At 41.3% G+C, this 21,965-nt stretch overlaps 1 protein-coding gene across 6 annotated transcripts in view; it reads left to right on the top strand.

The window, feature by feature from the left end:
- The window catches only part of ARHGEF10L (Rho guanine nucleotide exchange factor 10 like), a 104,702-nt gene extending 98,910 nt beyond the window's left edge, over positions 1-5,792 (top strand). For all 6 annotated transcript variants that reach the window (XM_033921433.1, XM_033921435.1, XM_033921436.1 and 3 more), the window contains 2 exons: positions 2,134-2,256; positions 4,316-5,792. In XM_033921433.1, coding sequence (XP_033777324.1) covers positions 2,134-2,256; positions 4,316-4,839 — 647 coding nt within the window. In that variant the 3' untranslated portion in view covers positions 4,840-5,792. The remainder of the gene's footprint in view (positions 1-2,133; positions 2,257-4,315) is intronic.
- Positions 5,793-21,965: the final 16,173 nt, after the last annotated feature.

A 21,965-nucleotide genomic window follows, 5' to 3' on the forward strand; every position in this document is an offset into this window, starting at 1 on the left:
TTGTTGTGCAGTTCTGTTAAATGTGTATTTTTTTGATACTGTTTCATTTCATCCTATTATTAGGTTTCAGCTTACCTCATTGATTGTATTTAAGTTTAATCATTTTGCTATTGTTATGCTGTTAACAAAACTGTAAGATTCGTTTGAGGCTGCAGCGACCTACTCGTCACCACCTTGGCTGAATCTCTTCATAGGGGTAGTTCCTTTTTCTTGGAGATCCTCTATGCTTCTCCCATGATTTCTTGAAATCAGAAACTGTCCTAATCTCCATCTCCTTCGGCAGACTGTGCCATATATCCTTCCCTATTCCATAAATAAAGATTTCCTTAGATTATATCCTGTTTCACTTTCATCTTCTGCCCCCTCGTTTCAGAGCTTCCTTTCGGTTGGAAGAGGCTACCGAGCTACGAGAGTCTTTGTCAGATCTCTTCTCTCCCTCCTTTCTTCCACATTGAGATCGTTATATCTACCCTTTATGTTCAATGGTGAAAGCCACGGACCGTTTTAATAGCCACCTTCTGGACAGTTGTATCCTGCGTATACAGGTTCTTTTGGGTGGGGGGCTTATATAGGTTCTCTTAGCTTTTGCTGTCACCTCTTCTACCTTTTTGGCCAACTTAAAATCATCACATACGATCAGACATAAATCTTGCTTCTTTTTTGTGCACAAAAGTTCTTCACCCTCTTAACTGTACCATTCCCTCTTGGGGGTTTTTCAGCCCAAATGCATTATCCTGCATTTCTTAGCATTAAATTTTAACTGCCAAATGGGTCAATAAACCAATTAAGATATTCAAATAAAAATGCTAGCTGTGAGAAATGTAACCCTCATGAAATGGTGGCACGAAAAAGAGGAGAGGAGAGGGTTGTTGGCCTAGTTGCTTCTTTACTGGAGTGGAGTGGAGCATATACAAGTTCCGATCTCAGCTCCTGGAATATGTTGAAAAGGTTAGAATTATTAGGAGAGATTATGGAGAGGGGGAAGGAGTGGGAGTGGGAAAGGGGATGTATTTTGGGGAAAATAATTGATGATGGTACTTTCTGGTTTTGTTTCTGTATCAGATCTATTGTCAAGGTCATTACGTTTTATGATATTTGTGCTTTTTATGTATCCTTATCAGCAAATAGCATCTTTGAAAATTAAGATATACAAATAAATCTCCCCAGAACTGTTACCTGCTCAGTGCACCATCCCCGCAGCAAGACCTCCAAATTTTTCTCTCAACAATGGATTTTTAGACTCTCTGTAAGCCAGTCTTGAGCCAGTGGTAAAAACAGATAGCATAGCTGGTTTTAAGAAAGGTTTGGACAATTTCCTGGAGGAAAAGTCCATAGTCTGTTATTGAGAAAGACATGGGGTTATTGAGAAAGACATGGGAGAAGCCACTGCTTGCCCTGGATCGGTAGCATGGAATGTTTCTACTCCTTGGGTTTTAGCCAGGTACTAGGGACCTGGATTGGCCATCGTGAGAACGGGCTACTGGGCTTGATGGACCATTGGTCTGACCCAGTAAGGTTAATCTTATGTTCTTATGTTTAAAGGATTATATGAATCGTATACATTATAATGTAGTAAAATAAATAAAAATAAGATTGAGAGAGGATCTCAAGAAGATAAATTTTGATTTTAAAATTAGGTACATAACAAGAAAGTAAAATGATCTCAAATAATTGTCAAACCACCAGGCCTCACTTCTCATAGATAATGGCAATGCGTTCTACATATTTCTTTTAAAGAAAGCAATCTTATTGAAGAAGATAAAAGTTACTCAAACTTATTCATATGAATCTGTCAGGTGGAAATAGTGCAAGAATGAACTTTTAATTAGTCAGTCGCCATCTAAAAGTTTAAAAATTAAACATAAAACTTTAACAACTGCTCTTGCAACAACTGATAGCCAATGGAGGAAAGTATCCTATTTCTACAGCTGAGTTTAACTATAAAACCTAATAGTTTCCAAAATATCTTTGTCAAACCATCAGTACAGCACTGAAATCAATAACTTGAGTGGATCCTGGGACATCCCAGTCACATAAACCATTGGAACCCAGTGATACCGTTACCTGTAAAGCATTTTGCACTGCTGGCTTTGATGCATTTTTGCTTCTCACACACTGGAATCTCCCCTTCAGGGCTGAAGAACATTCGTGTCACCACGTTGCTGATCTGCCAGGGACTGCTGTGGGTGGGCACCGAGCAAGGCTTGCTTGTCACTCTGCCAGTGCCCCGACTGGAAGGCATTCCTAAAGTTACAGGTAAGGTTCTCCTGTGATTACAGTAATGCCGTTTAGATTTCTTGCAGGCTTTGGTTAAAAAAGAGCAAATAGCATAGTGGTTGGAAACAAAAGACCTCAATCCAGTTGCAACTTTAGCCAACAAGAATGCCCATAACCTTAGACAAGCTGCACCATTTTCCATGGCTCCAGTTACCCACAGATTATGGACTTCCTAGGGCACAGACCCCAAGACACAAAAATGGCCATTTTACACAGAACCTGACGGTCATACCTGAGAGATCCAGGTGCGATGTTCTCAATTCCAGCAGTATTTTACAAAAGGCTGTATCAAATGTGGAGCCTTTGTAAAAAAAAAAAAAAAAAATGTACAGAGATATGCAGGAGTGCATTGTGTATTTGCTGCCACATGTTTATTTACTGGGATTTATTAATTGCCTTTTCATGAAAAGATTCACCCAAAGCGGTTTGCAATGCATTGAGTATTCCCCCTATCTATCCTGGTAGGCTCACAGTCTAGCTTTGTGGTATCTGGGGCTGTGGAGGGTTAAGTGACTTGCCCAGGGTCACAGGTAACAGACTGGGATCAAACTCACAAGCTCAAGGTGCCGAAGCGGCAACTCTAACACTAGGCTACCCCTCCCCTCCATGTGCCAGGAGCAGCTGTTTTACACATATTGCATATGGAAAACGAACGCTGTTTTCCACGTGAATTCACAACTGCCAGATGAATCCACAAGTAGCCGTTCAGTTCCAAAGTGCAGCCAGTTAAGTAAAGAGGCTGGATTTTTAATGTCTTCATTTTAGAGGTGGAAATAAGGACTCCCAAGAACTTTTAAAAAAATCTACGTGAGTTGATGCATCTTTTTTTTTTTTTTTCCATTAAGGTGTTGTCCCATTATAAAACAGAGAATACACCTGTACATTTTTGTCCAAGCTACGCCTAACCACACCCTCTTGAAATTTCTGCTTGATGTGATCTCCAGGTGTAAATAGCAGTTTTCTGAAATCTACATTCGCAGTACCCAATGTATGTAATTGCTGTTTATGGATGCACTTCTAAAACAAACCCCTCTGTAGTATAAGATCTGATTAGAGATAGTCTAAAAGGGTAAAGAAATAATTATTCAGTCACCTTAGGGCCTGTACCAAGGGCACTCAGTTTAGTTATAAGATGCCTGTGCGGGACTGCATCAAAGGCTTTGCTAAAATCTACAAATAACCCACATCTTGCTCTGGTCCTTGATTCATTTCCATTAATATGGCACCACAGAGATCAAACTAAGTGGTCTTTAGTTTTTGAGGAGGTCATTCCTGTTGAACAACCTCAGGATTCATTAAGAGTCAGGCTTATTCTTACATTTCTGTGCTATGAAAAGAACCATGAAAAATCAGAGATAGTTCTGTGTGTCGTAGTACCTTGAGATTACCACTAGAGGTCACATGAGCAATTGTGGAACCCAAAGCTGATGGAGCAGAGCCACTGGGCATGAGATCAGATGCTGGGAGGACCTTAAGGTGGAACTGAGAGGAGGTTCTTGATACAGAAGGGTTGGGGAGAGCCCTGTGTTGCTGGCAGGAGATTGGTCGGTACTCCCATTCACAGGTAGGGTGAAGTAGCTCTTTTTCCTGTGTGTGCAGCTTTTTTAAAATCCCTGCCCCTATAGGTCATGGAGAACATCTTCATTTGGCAAATCCTTGGTAAAATACAAGAGGAATTGTGCACGTCCGGACCTGGATGTCTCAATTCGCTTTTCATTGAACTTCACATCTTATTTCATGCCATCTGTGAAATATTCACCACTCGTGCCAGAAAATACCATATGTTTCCAGTCCTTTGTGTCTCTGCATGGCACTCAGAGTTGTAACATACGAGATGCTGTGGGGAGGTGTGGGCACATACTGGAAAGCTCCTGCGAATGTTCAGACATTTCTCAGGCAGCTAAGGGGCCTGGGCTCTTCTTTTGTGAGCTTTACAATATTTATGAAGCAAAATGTGATTTATGTAGCGAGGCAGGCTTTTTGCTCATAAACTTGTCTCTCTTATTCTCTTCTCCTCCTTTTTTTTCTCTATTCGAAGGAAAAGGAAAGGTCTCCCTGAACGGTCACTGTGGCCCTGTCGAACTCTTGGCCATGGCTACCAGCACTCTGGCTCCTGAAGCTCTGAAGAGCCACAAGGAGGAAGATTGTGAGGAGGTGATGGAACAGGAGTCTTCTAAGCTGAACGGCTCTACCCAGGAGCCGGCTCAGGAAGTGCAAAACCCCAAAGAGCTCAGAAAGAAGGGCATCTTGTTGCAGTACCGGCTACGCTCCACGGCACACCTGCCAGGACAGCTGCTGTCAGTCAGAGGACCGCCTGCGGCAGGCATAGGCATGCAGGAGCAGAGCGAGGAGGACGGCTCCATCTATGAAATGGCAGATGACCCAGATGTTTGGGTGAGGAGCAGAAGCTGTGCTAAGGATGATCACCGAAAAGAGATCACATCTGTGGTTGTCATCTCAGGGGGGCCAGGCTACCGAAACTTTCACGCTAATGGGAAGCAGGCTGATGGTAGCCACACACAGAGCTCATTACTTATATGGCAGGTCCCACTGAGCTTCTAGGTGTGGCATTTTCCTACAGACACCAGGTTTCCTCTGCATAGGAAGGAGGGGAATAAATTGACAATTTCCTGCTAGGTTTTGTTAAGGCAACCCACAGACTGGGCATACCTGGGAACCTTCTCACTAACTTTGTACCTCTTCAGAGCTTCTGGATAACTACAGTATAAATAACCATGTACATTATAGATGTATAAATAAAAATTGTGTATATATTGGTACAGTCACAGTGTAATAAAAATGTATTTATCACCTCTGACTCTCTCTGAGCAGTTTGGAGCTTGGCATTCTTCAGATCGAGAGTGAGGGAGAATTCAGTCTGATGGGACTTTTTCCCTCTCTTTTTTTGAATCCCTGACTAATGTGTTTAATAAGTTTGGACTCTCTAACTGTGCCATTTGGCTCAATCTGGACAATGTCTTACTCTTTATGCACAGACCTGATTCTCTAGGATATCATTGGTGAATGTTCATTAGATTCATTTTCATAGATTTGATCTGAGAATCAGGTTTATCACTATGACACTTCACAGGCACAGCCAAGCTTTCTATGTAGCCTAGACCTGATGTGATTATATCTAATATTTAACATGACAATAACAGGAACACACAGCCAGAAGTATGATACAAGAAGTCAAGAACACACAAAATTATTAATAAGATGCTCTTTTCAGCACTTGATGCTGTATTTTTACTATATCAGTCTGATTACATGGGGCTCTTTCTGATGGAGATTTGCTTTTCATCTCCCTGCCATTTTCAGGCTTCTGCACTGCAGTGTCAGTCAGATATCTGCATGGGAGTCTGATGGTTTTCAGCCGTCCGTGCTGTATTCATGCATTGTGGGAGCAGGAATCAGACTGTGTTTTATTATTGAGTTATATATGTATGTATTATAATCTGCATAGGTATATGCAGAATAAATTTTACAGTAAAATAAATATACTTTGTACCCGTGAGGTTTACACCACTATTTGGAGCAAGAGTGCTTTAGAAAAAAGGAATCAGAAATGTGTACCTGCTGCTTTCATGGCTTAACTGTGGCTCAGGGAATGCCTTGGTGTTACATGAGTACTAGACCAAGTGGTATCAATATTTAATGTTTAATGTAAGGTTTGATATACCTCATCTCATGATCAGATGTGTCAAACAGAAATAGAGCAACGAGAGGGACAAGACAGGACAGAATATTGAAATAAGAAATCGGAATAAGATTGAAACCTGCATGGAAGGGAACAAGGAAGAGGATATTTGCAGGCAGGCATCACCAGACTGCTGGATCCACGAAGGCTTAGATTTCGCTTATGATTTGCTGGAACAGAAAACTTTTCAACACTGCTGTAAGTGACCCTTTTACTAAAGCTTAGTAACAGACATTATTAACATGTGCTATCTGATCTGTAGGTTTACCATAGGACATTCAGCATTTAGTCTGCACTAATAATGTCTGTTAGCATGGGCTAAGCTGTAGTAAAAAATAAAAGCCCCTAAATTTCCTATAAAGACATCTCCAAGCGCAGTCCGAGAGATTCTGTAGTGTCTAACTGCACACATGACATGGGGTGAACTGACGAACGGCTATCACCGTGTACGACTGCCAACACATCTGTTTCCCTAATAACTCTATAAGATGGTTGACTTGTTATAAGGCTCTAGGTGTGAGAACAGGAATCTTGAAATTGAATTCTAGACTGAATTGAAAGTTGGTAAAGTTGATGCAAATTTGACAATGCAAAACTGGAGAAAAAGAAAGAGAACTGTAATTCCTCTTGTATTGTGCAAAATGTAACAACATCAGATGTGCACTTTTCCCAAAGCTGCTATATTCCAAGTAATACGTTAAGAAATAAAATACTTTTCTACCTTTGTTATCTGGGCACTTAAGTTTTCCAATCATATTTGGTCTCTGTCTCTCTTTTCTGCTTTTTTCTTCTAATTCTTTTCAGAGCTTGCTGTGCATTTCTTATTTCCCCATCCACCTCCTAACTTCTTCCATTCTTCTTCACATCACTTTTTCCCTTTTATCTATTTCTGTTGTGTAGCAACAGCTGAATATCCATTTACTTGGTTATCTAACCTGCCCTGTACATTTTTTAAATTTTACCCTTAAATGTCTTACATCCAGGACAGTGATTGCCCAAAGAACTCATAGTTTTTGCTTAGAAAAGGCTGAAACCCCAGAGTATTTGAGTGACAGGAGGTTCAACTGGCTTGTGCACAACAGCTTTTAATACTGGGGAAAAATGTTGAGTGACTTTGATTGAGATCCCTAATTAGATGGGTAGGATGTTTTTGGAAAGCAGAAAAAGATATGCAGGTACTAGTTGAAAAAAAAAAGTGTTGCCTTTATTTATCTGGGGTTGTAGAAATCAAATTGAAGTGTAAGGAATCAGCAAGGCAAACTGTCTACTATATCGAGTGTGACAAACTACTCTGAATTGCTACAAACCCTGGACTATTTCTTCGGTGTTGACGGCAGCTGTTTACCCCTGATGCAGCCTTGTAGGCGAAATGCGGTCTCCTGGGAGCATTTTGATTAAATACAAGTTTTTTCTTCATATGATCTGCTTGAAGTCAAATTTAATCCAAAGAGTTTTCAAAGTGTAGAAAGCTGAAATCCAGATCCTCCAGGGTTGCATTTTCAGAAATGCTCCTAGTTCCACATGCAGGACCCAAGAGGCAGGCAGAGCTCCGAAGTCTCAATGTGTGGTTGAGATGATGGTGAAGGGAGGAGGGATTTTGAGTGGTTAGGAACTGGGCAACCTTCTGGGAAAGGAGGAGCTTGTTCCGAAAGGATGGACTCCACCTTAACTGGGATGAAACCAGGCTGCTGGTGCTAATGTTTAAAAAGGAGATAGAGCAGCATCAGTTTGGTGAAGAAGGGGATGTTGGCTATTGGTCTATAGTTGGAGGTTAAAGATACGGGATCTTTGAGGTTCTTCACCAGTCGTAAAGCAGGGCTTTGAAGGGTGTGGGGGCTGATTTCATAATGATGGGTGGGCAGGTGTCTAGGCGGCAATAGGAGTTGGCATATTTATTGTAGAGTTGGAGGAATTAAAACCAATTGGGGTTTTCCAAGTGCTCCAAGTATATGTCCACTGAGATTGAGTCGGAACCTGTGGGTGTGGTGGTGGGGGGGGGGGTTGGGGAGAGGAATTTTGGAAGGATGCTCTAAGCAAGAGGATTTTCATCTTGAAGTGAGATGTGAAGGTATCTGCAGATGGTAGCTGAGTGGAGGGGGGAAATTTTATGGTGATTGACTTAGAAAAGTGTGTTGATTAATTTAAAGAGTTATTTGCTATTGGTTGTGGTGGATCCTATTTTTGTCGAGTAGTAGGTGCGTCACTTTTCTTTCGAGGTTCTTTTGTACTCGTGTATTTTAGCTCTCCATGTTGCTTTGTCCTTCTCATTGATGTCACATACCAGAGATTCCTTTGTAACCATTAAGGTCTTAGAAGCCTTGTCTGGTACAGTAGACGGCAGAATTACAGATACTGCTAAAATTCAATCATATGTCTAAATACCACAACATATTCTCATCAACATGTTCAGAATTTTGTAATTAATTATTCTGGCATTAAAAATAACGGTTTTTCTATCTAATACTGTCTACGTGAAGAAATCAAATGTGTTGCCTGATGTGAGAAACTGTGGTTACCTTGTGTTCCCCTTCAAACGCATATGTTATGGAAAAGGGTCCTCGATGACGTTCTGTTATCAGGAGCTTCTGACCTTTTTTTTTTTTTGGGGGGGGAAGCTTTTTTCATATGGTCAGACAGTTGTGATGCTGGCCTTAGATTTATGCATCAATTTTTCATGAACTCACAAATTGAAAAACTTTCTTATCTTTTTCTAGTTTCCATCCTACACCCCTTCAAAATAATTTACTAGTGGGGTGATTTCTTCAGCTTGGAAGACTTTGCTCCACTGTGTAGTGTGATATAAATCCTGGCTTGAGACTTGTGCTCAGTTTGAGGAGAGAGGTTATCTGTTTTGACTGATTAAAAGGGCATATTCCTTGGCAAGGTGGACTGTGACTTATCACTTCAGCCTGCCAATAAAACCTTTCATTCCTACATAGTTTGCCTCCATCCTTCTTCTAAAATTCATCAGGTACAGCAAAGTATTCTCCAATTCTGACACGTGTTCACTTTCTTTATGATTTTGAACGTGGATGCAATATTATAAGTAACTAACCAGGCAGCTTAGGAGAAGTTCCTCCCCACTTAAATCATTTATATGGGGCTATCCACAATCACTATCAGCAGTAACGATGAATCTCGTAGCAGTAGTTTTGTAGGCCATTTGGGAAGTCTTTGGAACCTCTCAAGAAAGTGGACATGGATCTCACATAGTTCTCTCAGAAGAGACCCTAGAGCGAACAATCATTGACACCGTGAACTTCCAGCCACTATCAAATGCTGCTTCTTTAAACTAAAGTAACTCTATATTGTGTCATCTCTTTGACAAAACTATAAGCCTTCGTCATTATAAGACTGGATTATTGCAACTCCCTGCCTTGTGGTATTTGCATGATATGTGTCATCTGTGAAATTGATGAACATTGGCTGCCTGTATGCTATGGCATTAGTGCATAAAATCCACTACTCTGTGGTCCTCTTATACCTCTCGTGTCTTCTAATACCGTATTGCCCTTTCAGAACAAAATTGTCTCGTGATCCCCTCTGTTATGACTTTATTGGATCCAGAATTGTCAGTGTGTCTAGCCCTTTCCTTGCACAGTTTAAAAAGAAAAATTTTGATGCCTACCCTAAAGACGTGGACCTCATAGCGTTTATTAATCGCAGCATCCTCTTTCCTATCTTAATGATATATTTCTTTTCACTTTCCTATATCTCGATTGCTCTGAAAGGTTTCTCAGAGGTGGTATGTCAAGTCTTAATAAACTTGAACTTGAAGCACAATCAAGATAAGAACAAAATCAGCAACACCGTGAGAATTGCCCTTGTCTCATAAGTAAAATAGCACCATTGCTCTATTAAATCAAAGATGGAGAAATGTTCCAACAGGAGTTAAATCAGCAAAATGAGTCTCATTTCATTAATAATAGTTAACAGTCTATAATTGCTTCCACGGTGTAAAAGGAACGACTTCTCCAAGAAAGGTTGCAATTCAAGGAGGGCTAGTTCTTTCACCATTTATCTGATGCTTGACTTTTCTGGTTTTGAATTGGATGAAGCGATAGGATACTATTAAAAGTCTAGGGGCTCCTATTACGAAGGTGCGCTAACGGTTTTATCGCACGCTTTAGCGCGTGCTATTCTGCGCATTAAGGCCCTAGCGCACCTTCGTAAAAGGAGCCCTAGGTCTCTGTCGTAAGTAACACCTGGGCAAGGAGTTGGATGCTGCAAACATCCCACGTTAGATGAAGCTGAACAGTAAAGACTTATCTTTTGTTAAAGAAGCAAAAACAGCTCATACACTGAACCCCTGAGGAAGCCAGAATAGCTGAGTGATGTTAGGGTTTCAGATCAATGTTTTCTTGTTTTGATCCAATAACAGATATTTCAAGTTTTAATTTACCAGACTAAAGTGTGTGGAAATATTTTTTTTCCTTTTAAATCATTAAAAACAGTACATAAAAACGAGAGGTTTTTAAGAGAACTGATGAAAGATAATTGAATCACTTAGTGAATGAGATAATGTCTTTTCACCGTGTGATTACTGAGGCCCCTTTTTCCTCTCTAATAAGTGTGCCTTTGATAGTTCAAGAGTTTTGGTGCAACACTGTGCTGAAGTGCTGGGGGTCACTTTCTCTCCCTGTGCCTCAGCCACTGACTCTGTGGGACCCTGGGAAGGGGGGGGGGGAGGGTCACTTTCTCTACCAAAATACCTCTCCTATATAATTCTTTTTATACTTCTTTTAGAAGAAACAGCAGTGAATGCTCATTTCTCACAACTTGTCTCAAATATATTGTTAATTTAATTTGATTCCATTCAAAAGGGGAAGGGGCCTCAGCTCCCCGCACTAGAAAGGGAAAATACAGTACCTCATTGGTCCCACTCCCCCTCCATGTAAGAATAGTTCAGTGCCGACTTACACTTTAGTTTACTGTCTGTTTGAAAAGCACTTCAATTTTTAAAAAGCAAAGGACAAAGAACTTAGCTTAGGCAGGACTCTCCTGCTGTCTTTGCCGGTCCACTTTTGCCATGGTGTTATTTCTCACGCTCAGGTTTTGGAGGGCTCACCATACAATAGAAGCAAGTTAAAATGGCATTTGTACCTGGGACTTTTAATGTGAAATTCACTGCAGTAACCCTTAGAGTTCAGAATGAGGGGGTGCTGAAAAGTTCTCAGCCCAACCAAGAAGAGAATGAGGCGGATATGGTTTAATCAATGATCTGAAACAATGTCAAACATAGAATTTTGTTTCTTAATGAAATAAGATAACATTCTTTTTGGCTACAATGGCAAAATAACGCTCAGAATTCAGGAAGTTGGTTGGTTGGGCTGAGAAATTTTCAGCAGCCCCTCGTGATACAGGCTAGTATGTACTGGGTTTTTTTTTTTAAACATCTTTGGGTAGTGGGAGGGGGGTCGATGTCCACTGGGGGAATAAGGGGAGGAGAGTCATGCCTTAATCCCTAGAGTGGCCATCTGATCAGTTTGGGCCCTTTTTTTTAGCATTTAGACACTTTTAAAACAGGTCTAGCTCCAAACGTCTAAAAAAAAAGCCCAGGTCCTTATGTTAAAGGTTTGATTATGCCTGATGAGTGTCCAAGTCCTAAGCCCGGCCTAAGCCCACCCAAAACACACCTCTAACATGCCCCTTAAGATTTGGACACGGTGGAGACAAAACAGCCAGAAAGACGTGTACAGTCTGTTTAGAGCAGGGGTGTCCAACCTTTTGGCTTCCCTGGGCCACATTGGCTGAAAAAAATGTTTCTGTGGCCAAACACTGCAGCAAGACAGAGGAGGGAGCCGGCAAGACGGTAAACACCAAGGGGCAGCAGAGGAAAACACTGCATCGCCCTTGACCAGGGCCGCACAAAATACTTCACTGGTTGGACACCCCTGGTTTGGAGAATGCCTACTTGGATGTTTTGACGAGTAAGACATCCAAATTCTGGTTTATGCTGTCGTTTGGACGTCTTTTTTTGAAAATGAGCCCCATAGTCTGTACAAGTAAAATGTTGCCTTTTCCAGAATTATTTCACATTGCTCAAACATTTGTGAAACAATAGGAAACATGATTCTGCATTTTGACCCCCTGCCTGGCACTTGTACGTCTGGTGTGTGATATCTGTTAATGTCCCTGAGGCATCGATTCCTCTTTATTTTATTTATTTAAAAATACTTAGATCCTGCATATCACATTAGGTTACAATATATACATAGATAAACTAAAGAAATGTCAAAATAATAAAGGAAAATAATTTACAGAATTAAAACCTCTGGTCATCTCTTTCAGTACTAAATAGTCCTAATGGAGGGAGAAATAAGGGAATATGATTATTCACAGAAGTTATAGAGGAAACTCCACTTAAATACCTTTGTAATCGTGGTGAATTAATAACATAGCATAGGAGAGGAATGTGAGGCAGAGGCGGTGGAGGCCCAGCTGCCTAATTAGAACATTATGGCAGGTGTTGGGAGCAAAGAAGTAGAGAAATATTATCATTTCTGCAAGGGTTTAAAGACAAATCCCATTAATAACCCCCATTCTGTGGAAAGCACAGCGTCAGAAAGTCTCTCAGCTTTGGCAGATTGCAGTTCAAAGTTTACTAACGAGAGAAAAATTGTTTTAGGATATGAGCACAGGGAACCAAGAAGCTGCCATGTCAGGCCGAGTGCAATATCTGGAGGACAGGCTGGGGATCCAACTAGTCTGATGTGGAAATGAATAACATGGAGAGAGAGCTCTTTCCGGCGTTCATTCAGAAACCAGGCAATCTGTCGCAAAGGCCCTTCTTTACATGGCGCGCACATGCCCTCACACATGAGTGGTCCCACCATTAGGCTGAGAATTCTGGGTTGGAGGCATCTCAAAGTCACGAGCCTTTTATCAGTCACTGCTGCATTGTTGTGACCTGGGACTGTGAGCTTTCAGCCATTGCATACACCCCCCGCCCCCTCCATAGTCCAGCATCTCTCTTTCCTCTATCTACCTTACCATATAAAAAATAATAATTAGCTTGCAAACCCTAGAATGCATCTCACATCAGGTATTTTTTGCAACAAAGGATAAGGTCTCTTATGATGCATCAACAAATGTCAGAAAATATTTTCTTTATCTTAATTTCCCCCTACCCATCCACCTTCCCTTCCCCCTTTCTATCTTGACAAAAAAAATCACCAGATCGTGTCCAATGCTACTGTTGAGACCTTTTCAGTTAGTAATTTCAAACCCAACTATGTGCTCGACTACGCTAGTCCCCATACTCTCTGAAACGTGGCCCAATGGCATGGGTTAGTTTAACCCCTCTATGCCATTTCAAAACTATCACAGTATAGAGTAAATTTAGCCACTACTTGGTAGAAAACTGTTTCCATTATTTTAAAAAACTCCTTGACTAGGAGAAACTTGTAAAATGACTCTTTTTCTGACGCTGTGGTTGATGAATATATGAGTAATCACTACAGAGGTGGAGCTAAGGAAGGAAAGAATGGAAGGTGTTTATAAAAGAGAATGAAAAATGTTGACGTATCACCTCCCCAAAATGCTGAATAGGTGAACATGAGCAAACTAGATGACTGAATATGGCCGCCTCAGCTCCACACTTCACAAGAAGCATCTCTTGGGCTTTATTGAAGCTCGAAAAGCAAAATGATTATTTTGCCATTTTAGTTTGACACTAACCATTTTGGCGGGAGAGTCAAAACCAGTCTAAAGGGGTAACAGCTGATGGGAAACATGATGGAGGTCTACCTAATCTTGAGTGGACTGGAGCAGGTGAATGCAAATTGAATGTTTATGTTTTCAAAATAGGAGAAAAATTTTTTTTCACTCAACACATAGAGCTCCTTTTCCTAAACTGTGCTAGCGTTTTTAGCATGCGCTACGTGGAAAATACGCCAGCTCTATGGAGGCATTAGTGTGCAGCACACGCTAAAACCGCTAGCACAGCTTAGCAAAAGGAGCCCATAGTTAAGGTCTGGAGTTAGCAAATCTGTGTTTAAAAAAAGATTTGTCTAAGTTCCTGGAGGAAAGGTCCATACACCGTTCCTAAGGTACACGGTTTGTTCCTGGAGGTCAGTAGCATGGAACTTTGCTACGTATGAGGATTCTGTCAGGTACTGGTTTTGGTGCTAGGTGGCAACAATTATGATCTCGTGTTGTTGCAACCAGGTCAGGCATCAGATGCATATAATTAAACCAAAGAAGCTCTCTTTGCTCATTAGCTTTGTCAAGTTACCCTTCGAAAGGGTAAGCAACTTTTCTCTATTTGCTCCTTCTACCCCAGCTCCACTGAACTGTCTCATCTCCAGCTTGAGATTTTTAGCCTTTTCATTGAAGAGCTGCAGACCTCACTAGTAGATCTGGAGGGGCATTTTCGATATGATGTCTAAAAATCCAGTGCTAAACATTGACTATTTTAGATAGTTTTGTGCTCCATGTGTCTTTCTTTAAGGGATATTTGCAAGCAAAAAACAAGCCATTGGGATGTCTGAGAGCAGACAGTTTGACTGGGCTGGCCACATAGAAAGGGGGAAGGGAAGGTGGATGGGTAGGGGGAAATTAAGAGAAAGAATATTTTCTGACATTTGTCTGTCATCTGTTGATCCAGCAGAGCAGTGAAGCAGCTTAGGTGGTACTGCAGTGAACTTCCATTAAAGGTCCCAGGTACACATCACATCATAACCCTCGTATAGTGTATGGTGAGCCTTCCAGGCTGAATACTGATGCTACCTGGTTAGCTTTTGACTCTGCCCAGATAGTGCCATAGAGGTCAGAGGGGATATTTGGCAGGACTATCGGAGGAAGTGATGAATATAGTATCATCGGATGATTCACTGAACTTGTGCTAACCATGCTGAAGCCTCTTGCCATACTAGGACAGACCGCAGGTCCATCAGTTCTAAAACCCTGTTTCCAACAGTGGCCAACTCAGGTAAGAAGTACCTGGCAAGATCCAAAAGAATAAACATATTTTATGCCGCATAAACTAGGAATAAGCAGTGGATTTCCCCAAATCATCTCAATAACGGCCTATGCAAATTATCCAAATCATTTATAAACCCTGCTAAGCTAACTGTTTTCACCACATTCTACAGCAACAAATTCCAGAATTTGAGTGAAGAGATATTTTCTCGTATTTGTTTTAGTAGCTTGAATACATGCTCCCTAGTATTTTTGAAAAGAGTAAACAAGTAACTCACACCACTCTAAAATGTTCATATGGCGAGGGGGCATGGTCTGGGTGTGTTATGAAATAAAACTAAAGTAAAACAAATATGTATTCCCCTTTTCAGAAGAATCCACATCTATGTCCAAAAAGATCAACATCCACGGAAGGGATTTGGGAAGGTTACCCCCTTAATCCCCCAGTTGATCCCTCCTTGCGAGGGGCAAGAGATAAATGGCCAACATAAACCTTTATGTGCCAAAGTTGATCGGTTGATATTTTAAATTCTCAAATGGAAGCTCCTGTCACACATAACTGGCAAATGTCCATTTTGTCAAGGATTTTTAGCAGATCCTCCTCTACGATACAGCGGAACTTGATGTCCTGAACTGTCTCATTTCTGGTTTGTATTTGTTTTCTAAACTTTCTCTATGTTTTTTACTGGAGAAACACAGGTAAATGTTGATCTGTGGGTTCTGTCTACTTGATTTGCTTCACAACAAAAAACTTCACAAACATGGGATGTTTGAAGTCAATTTAATAGAATTCATAGTACTTTTTCAGCCAAATTTTATTGTCATTAATGGAACTGTGTCCCTTGGTAGACGTTCCAGTTCCCCTTTCCTCTCACTCATCTAACCACGCACATCACTAGTGCTAACAGTGGTCCACTGGCAGCTGCTGGGAAGACATTTTGACGTTTCTTCTTCTTCTATAAAATGGATTCTATTTCCTCGTTTCCTTTTGACTCTTCACTGCTCAGCGCGGAAGACATGAAGCAATGTGTGATCTGGCGGAGTCTTTACAGGGGCTTTTATCTCTGTGCTTAGAGATTTCTCATTTCCATAAACAGGCTGGCAGGCGAGAGTGCCACACTCTTCTCTTTTGAAATATGCTGATTGCACATTGAAAGAATTGTGGATTCAAAGTTCTGTTCCAGACAGACATAAAGAAAAGTCACTGCCATGGGGGATGCTTCAATGGAAAGAGAGAAATTTTGTCTTCAAGCACAGATTTTGGTGGTCAGGCCCTGGGGATATCAGACTGTTGAGAAGGAGTTTCGGCTGTGCAGGATACAGCAAAGAGGCAACTGTGACACTCAGGTTTCAACTGCACATTAAAAGGACAGACTCTAAAAATAACATGTATACCTGGCATTGGCATCACCCCGAGTTCGACCAAGTCATGAAAGTGGCTATTCACAGGTATATTTTTGTCTAACCCAAACCTCAGCCCTACCATAGAAACATAGAAATATGATAATAATAATAACAGTTTATATACCGCAGTACCGTGAAGTTCTCTGCGGTTTACAAAAGATTAAAAGACGTTACAAATTAAATGAACTTAAGAGGTGAAGGAAAGTGGTTAATAGCTCAAGAGAACCGTATTGAGGAGAAAGAGATGTACGGGTCAGCTGTCTAGATATTTCAGGAACAGATATGTTTTTAGGCATTTCCTGAATTCCTCATAAGTAGTGGGTGATAGCAATTGTTCTAGATCTTGATTGCAGATAAAAGCCAAATGGTCCATCCAGTCTACCCTTCTGCAGTAACCATTATCTCTTCCTCTCTCTAAGAGATCCCACATGCCTATCCCAGGCTTTCTTGAATTCAGACACAGTCTCTGTCTCCACTACTTCCTCCAGGAGACTGATCCACACATCTGTAAAAAAGTATTTCATTAGATTACTCCTGAGACTATCATCTCTTAACCGTCCTAGGATTCAAAAGCAAACTAGATGCACATCTCCTTATGAGAAGCATAGAAGGATATGGGTGATTAAAAATTTACGTCAGGTGTACACCTGACAGGGCCTCCGTGCGTGCAGATCACCGGACTTGATGGATCGAAGGTCTGATCCGGAGATGGCGCTTCTTATGTTCTGCCCTCTCATTCCAGAGCTTCCTTTCAAATGAAAGAGACTCAACTCATGCACATTTACACCACATAGGTATTTAAACATCTCTATCATATCTCCCCTCTCCCACTTTTCCTCCAAAGTATACAGATTGAGATCTTTAAGACCACATACCATTTTAGCAGCCTTCCTCTAGATCAGGGGTGTCCAATGTCGGTCCTCGAGGGCCGCAATCCAGTCGGGTTTTCAGGATTTCCCCAATGAATATGCATGAGATCTATGTGCATGCACTGCTTTCAATGCATATTCATTGGGGAAATCCTGAAAACCCGACTGGATTGCGGCCCTCGAGGACCGACATTGGACACCCCTGCTCTAGATAAACTCCATCCTTTTTATATCTTTTTAAAGGTGCGGCCTCCAGAATTGTACACAATATTCTAAATGAGGTCTTACCAGAGTCTTATACAGAGACATCAATACCTCCTTTTTCCTACTGGCCACACCTCTCCCTATGCAACCCAGCATCCTTCTAGGTTTTGCCGCCACTTAAGATCATCACATACAATCACACCCAAGACCTACTCTTCTGTTGTGTACATAAGTTCTTTACCCCCTAAACTGTGCCGTTCCCTCAGGTTTTTCGAGCCCAAATGCATGACCTTGCATGTCTTAGCATTAAATTTTAGCTGCCAAATTTCAGACTATTCTTCAAGCTTCCCCAGTGTATGGACAATGTACACATATAAATACTATTTACATGACTTACCTGTGATTACATTTCTAAAATGAAGGCCAGGGAGGTTCTGGAATCTAAGACAGGGTTTCAAAATTGAGTCAAGGTTTTATAATCAGGGGAGTTTCCTTCCAATACAACTCCCTCTCTCTAATTATCAGAAATTCGCTGTCTAGCTGGCCAAACATAGATCTGTCTGCCTACTTCTGAGTTCAGAGAAGAAATGAATTTCAGTTGGAATCCAAGCAGCCATTCTGTGATACAACAAAAGCAGGTATTTTTTGTCTGTATTGGGCTCAGTCAAAAAGTTTTGTATCTGGATCTTCTTGCCTAGGGTCACCCAGAGCCACAGTGGGAATTGAACCCAGTTCCTCTGGGTCTTTGCCCACTGCACTCCTCAATGTGACTGTGTGCTGTGGCATCACGTCTCCCCTCCTGCTCCCTGTAGAGCAGGGGACATGACCCTGAATTAGAGAGCAGAGGCACTCTTTCTTGTTATGCCCTATCTACTCCAACCTCACCCCTTCTCTCCTGCCCTCTGCACACTCCTGTAAGGGGAGGGGCAGAATAGGAAGGAGAGGGTTGTTCCCCTTCGTGCTCATGCCTTGGGAAGCCCCTGGTACTGCCCCCCAGGATAGCTGCGCTCTAGGCAATCACCTAGGCTGCCAAGTGGTTTTGGATACACTTGGTTGTTTAATTTTCATTCAAGTCACTGGTAGAAGAAATGCCCTAATATCTATCCCAAACGTGTCTGTTCTAGCTGCAGACCACACTATTCTCCTCTGGGCTTCAGTAATGTTTATGTGAGACACAGTCTCCTATTGATTTCAAAGGGTCTCAACCATTTTTAATACAATGTGTTCCAATAAACTAATTTTCAATCACATTCTTTTTCCTAAGTCGTTTATACATCCTTCAGACCTCTGCTTGGTAAACAGATCGATTCCCCATACCATTCACACATTAGTCTTTCTTTGATATGTTCTGGGGTAACATTTGCTGCCTTTTTAAATGTCAGAGTTTCCCCTACATAATCCCTGTCTGGCTTCACGTGGTGGAAGCAAGAAAAAGAACCCAGAGAGCAATAATGATAAGTTCTTGGAGAAACGTCACAGAGTCCGATGATCCTGCTACCTCCTTTGTCCAATTGTAATGCATTTCAGCGTGACTTGAAGACACAGATCCAGGATGCGGAAGGTTTCAGTACAGAGGCTTTGGAGAGACAATCTAGATGAAACTAAAACGCAGATCCAATCCATGTGGAATTTTTCCTTGGCTTACTCACCCATGTCTGTTTAAACTCCTCTTACTCTGTCTATATATTCCACCTCTTCTTACCCCATGAAATGTCTTTTACAACCTGTCCTGGGCTCTGGTGGGAGGACAGACAAAATATCCAAACAAACACGATGCTTGATTAAGTGTTGAGCTGACATTATGACTGTTTCTGTTCTTCTTTTTTAAGAGCAATGTCCACTATCATTTACAAAGGACTGTCCATGCAACTTTCACTGCTAGTGCGGACCCTACATATTAAATGGCAGTGGCACTACCCTCCTCCATTGGCAAAAATGGCCTTTTAACCCCACCCTCTTGTTTTCTGTCCAATAACCAATTCCTAATTCACAACAAAACATTGTCTCCTATCCAGTGGTGTGTGGTGACATTTATGGCAGGGAGTTCAATATATGAGCTAAACCAGGGATGAACCACCTCAGGCTTTTAGGATTTCCACAATGAATATGCATGAGATGTCCAGATTTAGTCGGACATGTCTCTTTATAGAGGGCAAGTCCAGGCATCCAGACGCCTTTTCAAAACCCGCTCTTCTGTTGGGCAAAGCCTCACATGGAAGATAATTGGTGAATCTCTTTCAGCTTAGTTGGATTCAAAGTGGTTCCAGCTTAAAAATGAATAAAGACCACTGCATGTGTCTCTACAAGTGCTCTCTTAAGGTTTTAACTGGGAAATTCCTTGTTAATTCATGTGAATTTATCATACCTTAACTGGCAACCAGTAATTACCTTAAATACTGTTTATGTTTCTTGAATAGATGTATACAGTACTCCCCTGATATTCACAGGGGTTCCATTCCGGGAACCCCCGCTAATTTAAAAAAAACACACATATGGTTTTTCCCCTGTCAAAAGGCAGGAGAGGGCAGCTGGAGCATACTACGAGTGAAGAAAATCACTCGCGGTTTACTCCGACTGCCTCTTCCTGTTCCTAAAGTAAGACTACATTAATCAGGAGCTGCTTTGACACAGAACTCCTGATTGGTATGGCCTGATTTTAGTACAGGAAGAGGCGGTCAGAGAATACCGCAAATTAGTGAGTCCGCGAACCGTGAATTCACAGGGAAACACTGTACATATGCCAACCAAAATTAGTGAATTTTCTAGTCAACAATAAACTTGAGAGGGGGGGAGGCAGGGAGGGTGAACAGTTGTTTTTCTGTGCTTAAAGTAGGAGAATAGGGTGTTGTTAAATAAATTGGTTCTGTCCCAACTGGCACTTATTTTCAATGGCATGCTTGATTATTTCAGTACTGGGAGAGTCTCCCATACACGGTCCCATTGCTCCCCACTTTACTTCTGATCAGTTTGACCAGAAGAGCATCAAAAGAAGGGGGATCCATTATTTTGCAAGGAAAACAAAATCAGAGTCAGTGAACTAGTGGACTGATCTTTAAAACACATACTTTCATATTAAACATCTCTGGTTTTAGCATACACAAAGCAAAAAGATATAGAGGAATTAGAAAAGGTACAGGGAAGGGCAATAAAAATGATCAAAGGGATGGGCCGACTTCCCTATGAGGAAAAGCTAAAATGGCTAGAGCTCTTCAGCTTGGAGAAGAGACGGCTCAGTGGGGGTATGATAGAGGTCTATAAAATAATGAGTGGAGTGGAAATGTGAATCGCTTGTTCATTCTTTCCAAAAATACTAGGACTAGGGGGCATGCGATAAAGCTACTAAATAGTAGATTTAAAATAACCGGAGAAAATATTTCTTCACTCAATGTGTAATTAAACTCTGGAATTTGTTGCCAGAGAATGTGGTGAAATCAGTTAGCTTCAGCAGGGTTTAAAAAGGTTTGGATAATTTCCTAAAAGTGAAATCTAAAGGCCATTATTGAGATAGTTTGGGGAAAATCCATTACTTATTCCTAGGATAAGCAGCATAAAATCTGTTTTACTACTTGGGATCTAGCTAGGTACTTAGGACCTGGGTTGGCCATTGTTGGAAACAGGATACTGTTGTCTCAGTAGGACAATTCTTATGTTCTTATATGAGAATGCAATCCAGAATGGATGCAATTAACACTGTTCAGCAGATGCCAGGAAAACAATTGCAATGTTTTTTGCCGCAGGAAAACTATTAAATATGTATTTTAAATGATTGTCTAATTTTGAATGCATTTTTTGTACAAGCTACAGATCTTTATGCAATGAGTTGAAACATTAAAATATTAATGCTTACCTTGTACAATGAGGAAAAGCAGCAGAAGCTACATGGCTGCCCTCAGGTGAAGCAGCTGCATGTCCTGTTATACTCAGGCAAAAAGTGACTTCAAAACAAGCAGGACAAATGTGCAGCCTTCTAGAAAGAACACAGATCTAGAAAGCTGGCAATTTTCTTTTTCCAGGTCTGTGAGGAAAGGGAGCAGTGGGGCTAGACTGGGATAACTGGAAGGAAGGAGAGCTGAGCTCTGTCCTCTCTGCTCTAGTCCCAGCAGTGCCATCACTTTTCCAAGGGCTGCTAAGCAAAGATGGTAGCTTGCTGCTTCAACAGCATGTTTTCATTCATTAGGGACAGGCAAGTCCTCTGGAGTCCTGTGGAACTTGCCTGTCCCTTCTACTGAAAAGATGGTATTGAAATAGCACCTTCACTGGCGAGAATGTAGGTGGAGGACTCCTGCACAGTTTAGAGGGAACAGTGGTGTCTATCAAAGAAGGGAAGAAGTTATACCAAGTTTATTTCCAATTTGATATACTGACCATCAAACAGGTATCTGGACGGTTAAAAAATTGCAATTAAAAAAAAAAAAAAGATATACCGGGCTATAAACTGTTCAAGAAAGATAGGGTAGGAAGAAAGGGAGAGGGAGTAGCGTTATATGTTAAAGATAACATCAAAGCCAAGGAATTGCAGGATTTACAAGGGAAGAAAGAGGCATTGCGGGTCAGTCTGAAAAGAGGAAGTGGAAAATGTATTTACATTG

This window comes from Geotrypetes seraphini, chromosome 15, assembly GCF_902459505.1.
Source record: "Geotrypetes seraphini chromosome 15, aGeoSer1.1, whole genome shotgun sequence".
Lineage (NCBI taxonomy): Eukaryota > Metazoa > Chordata > Amphibia > Gymnophiona > Dermophiidae > Geotrypetes > Geotrypetes seraphini.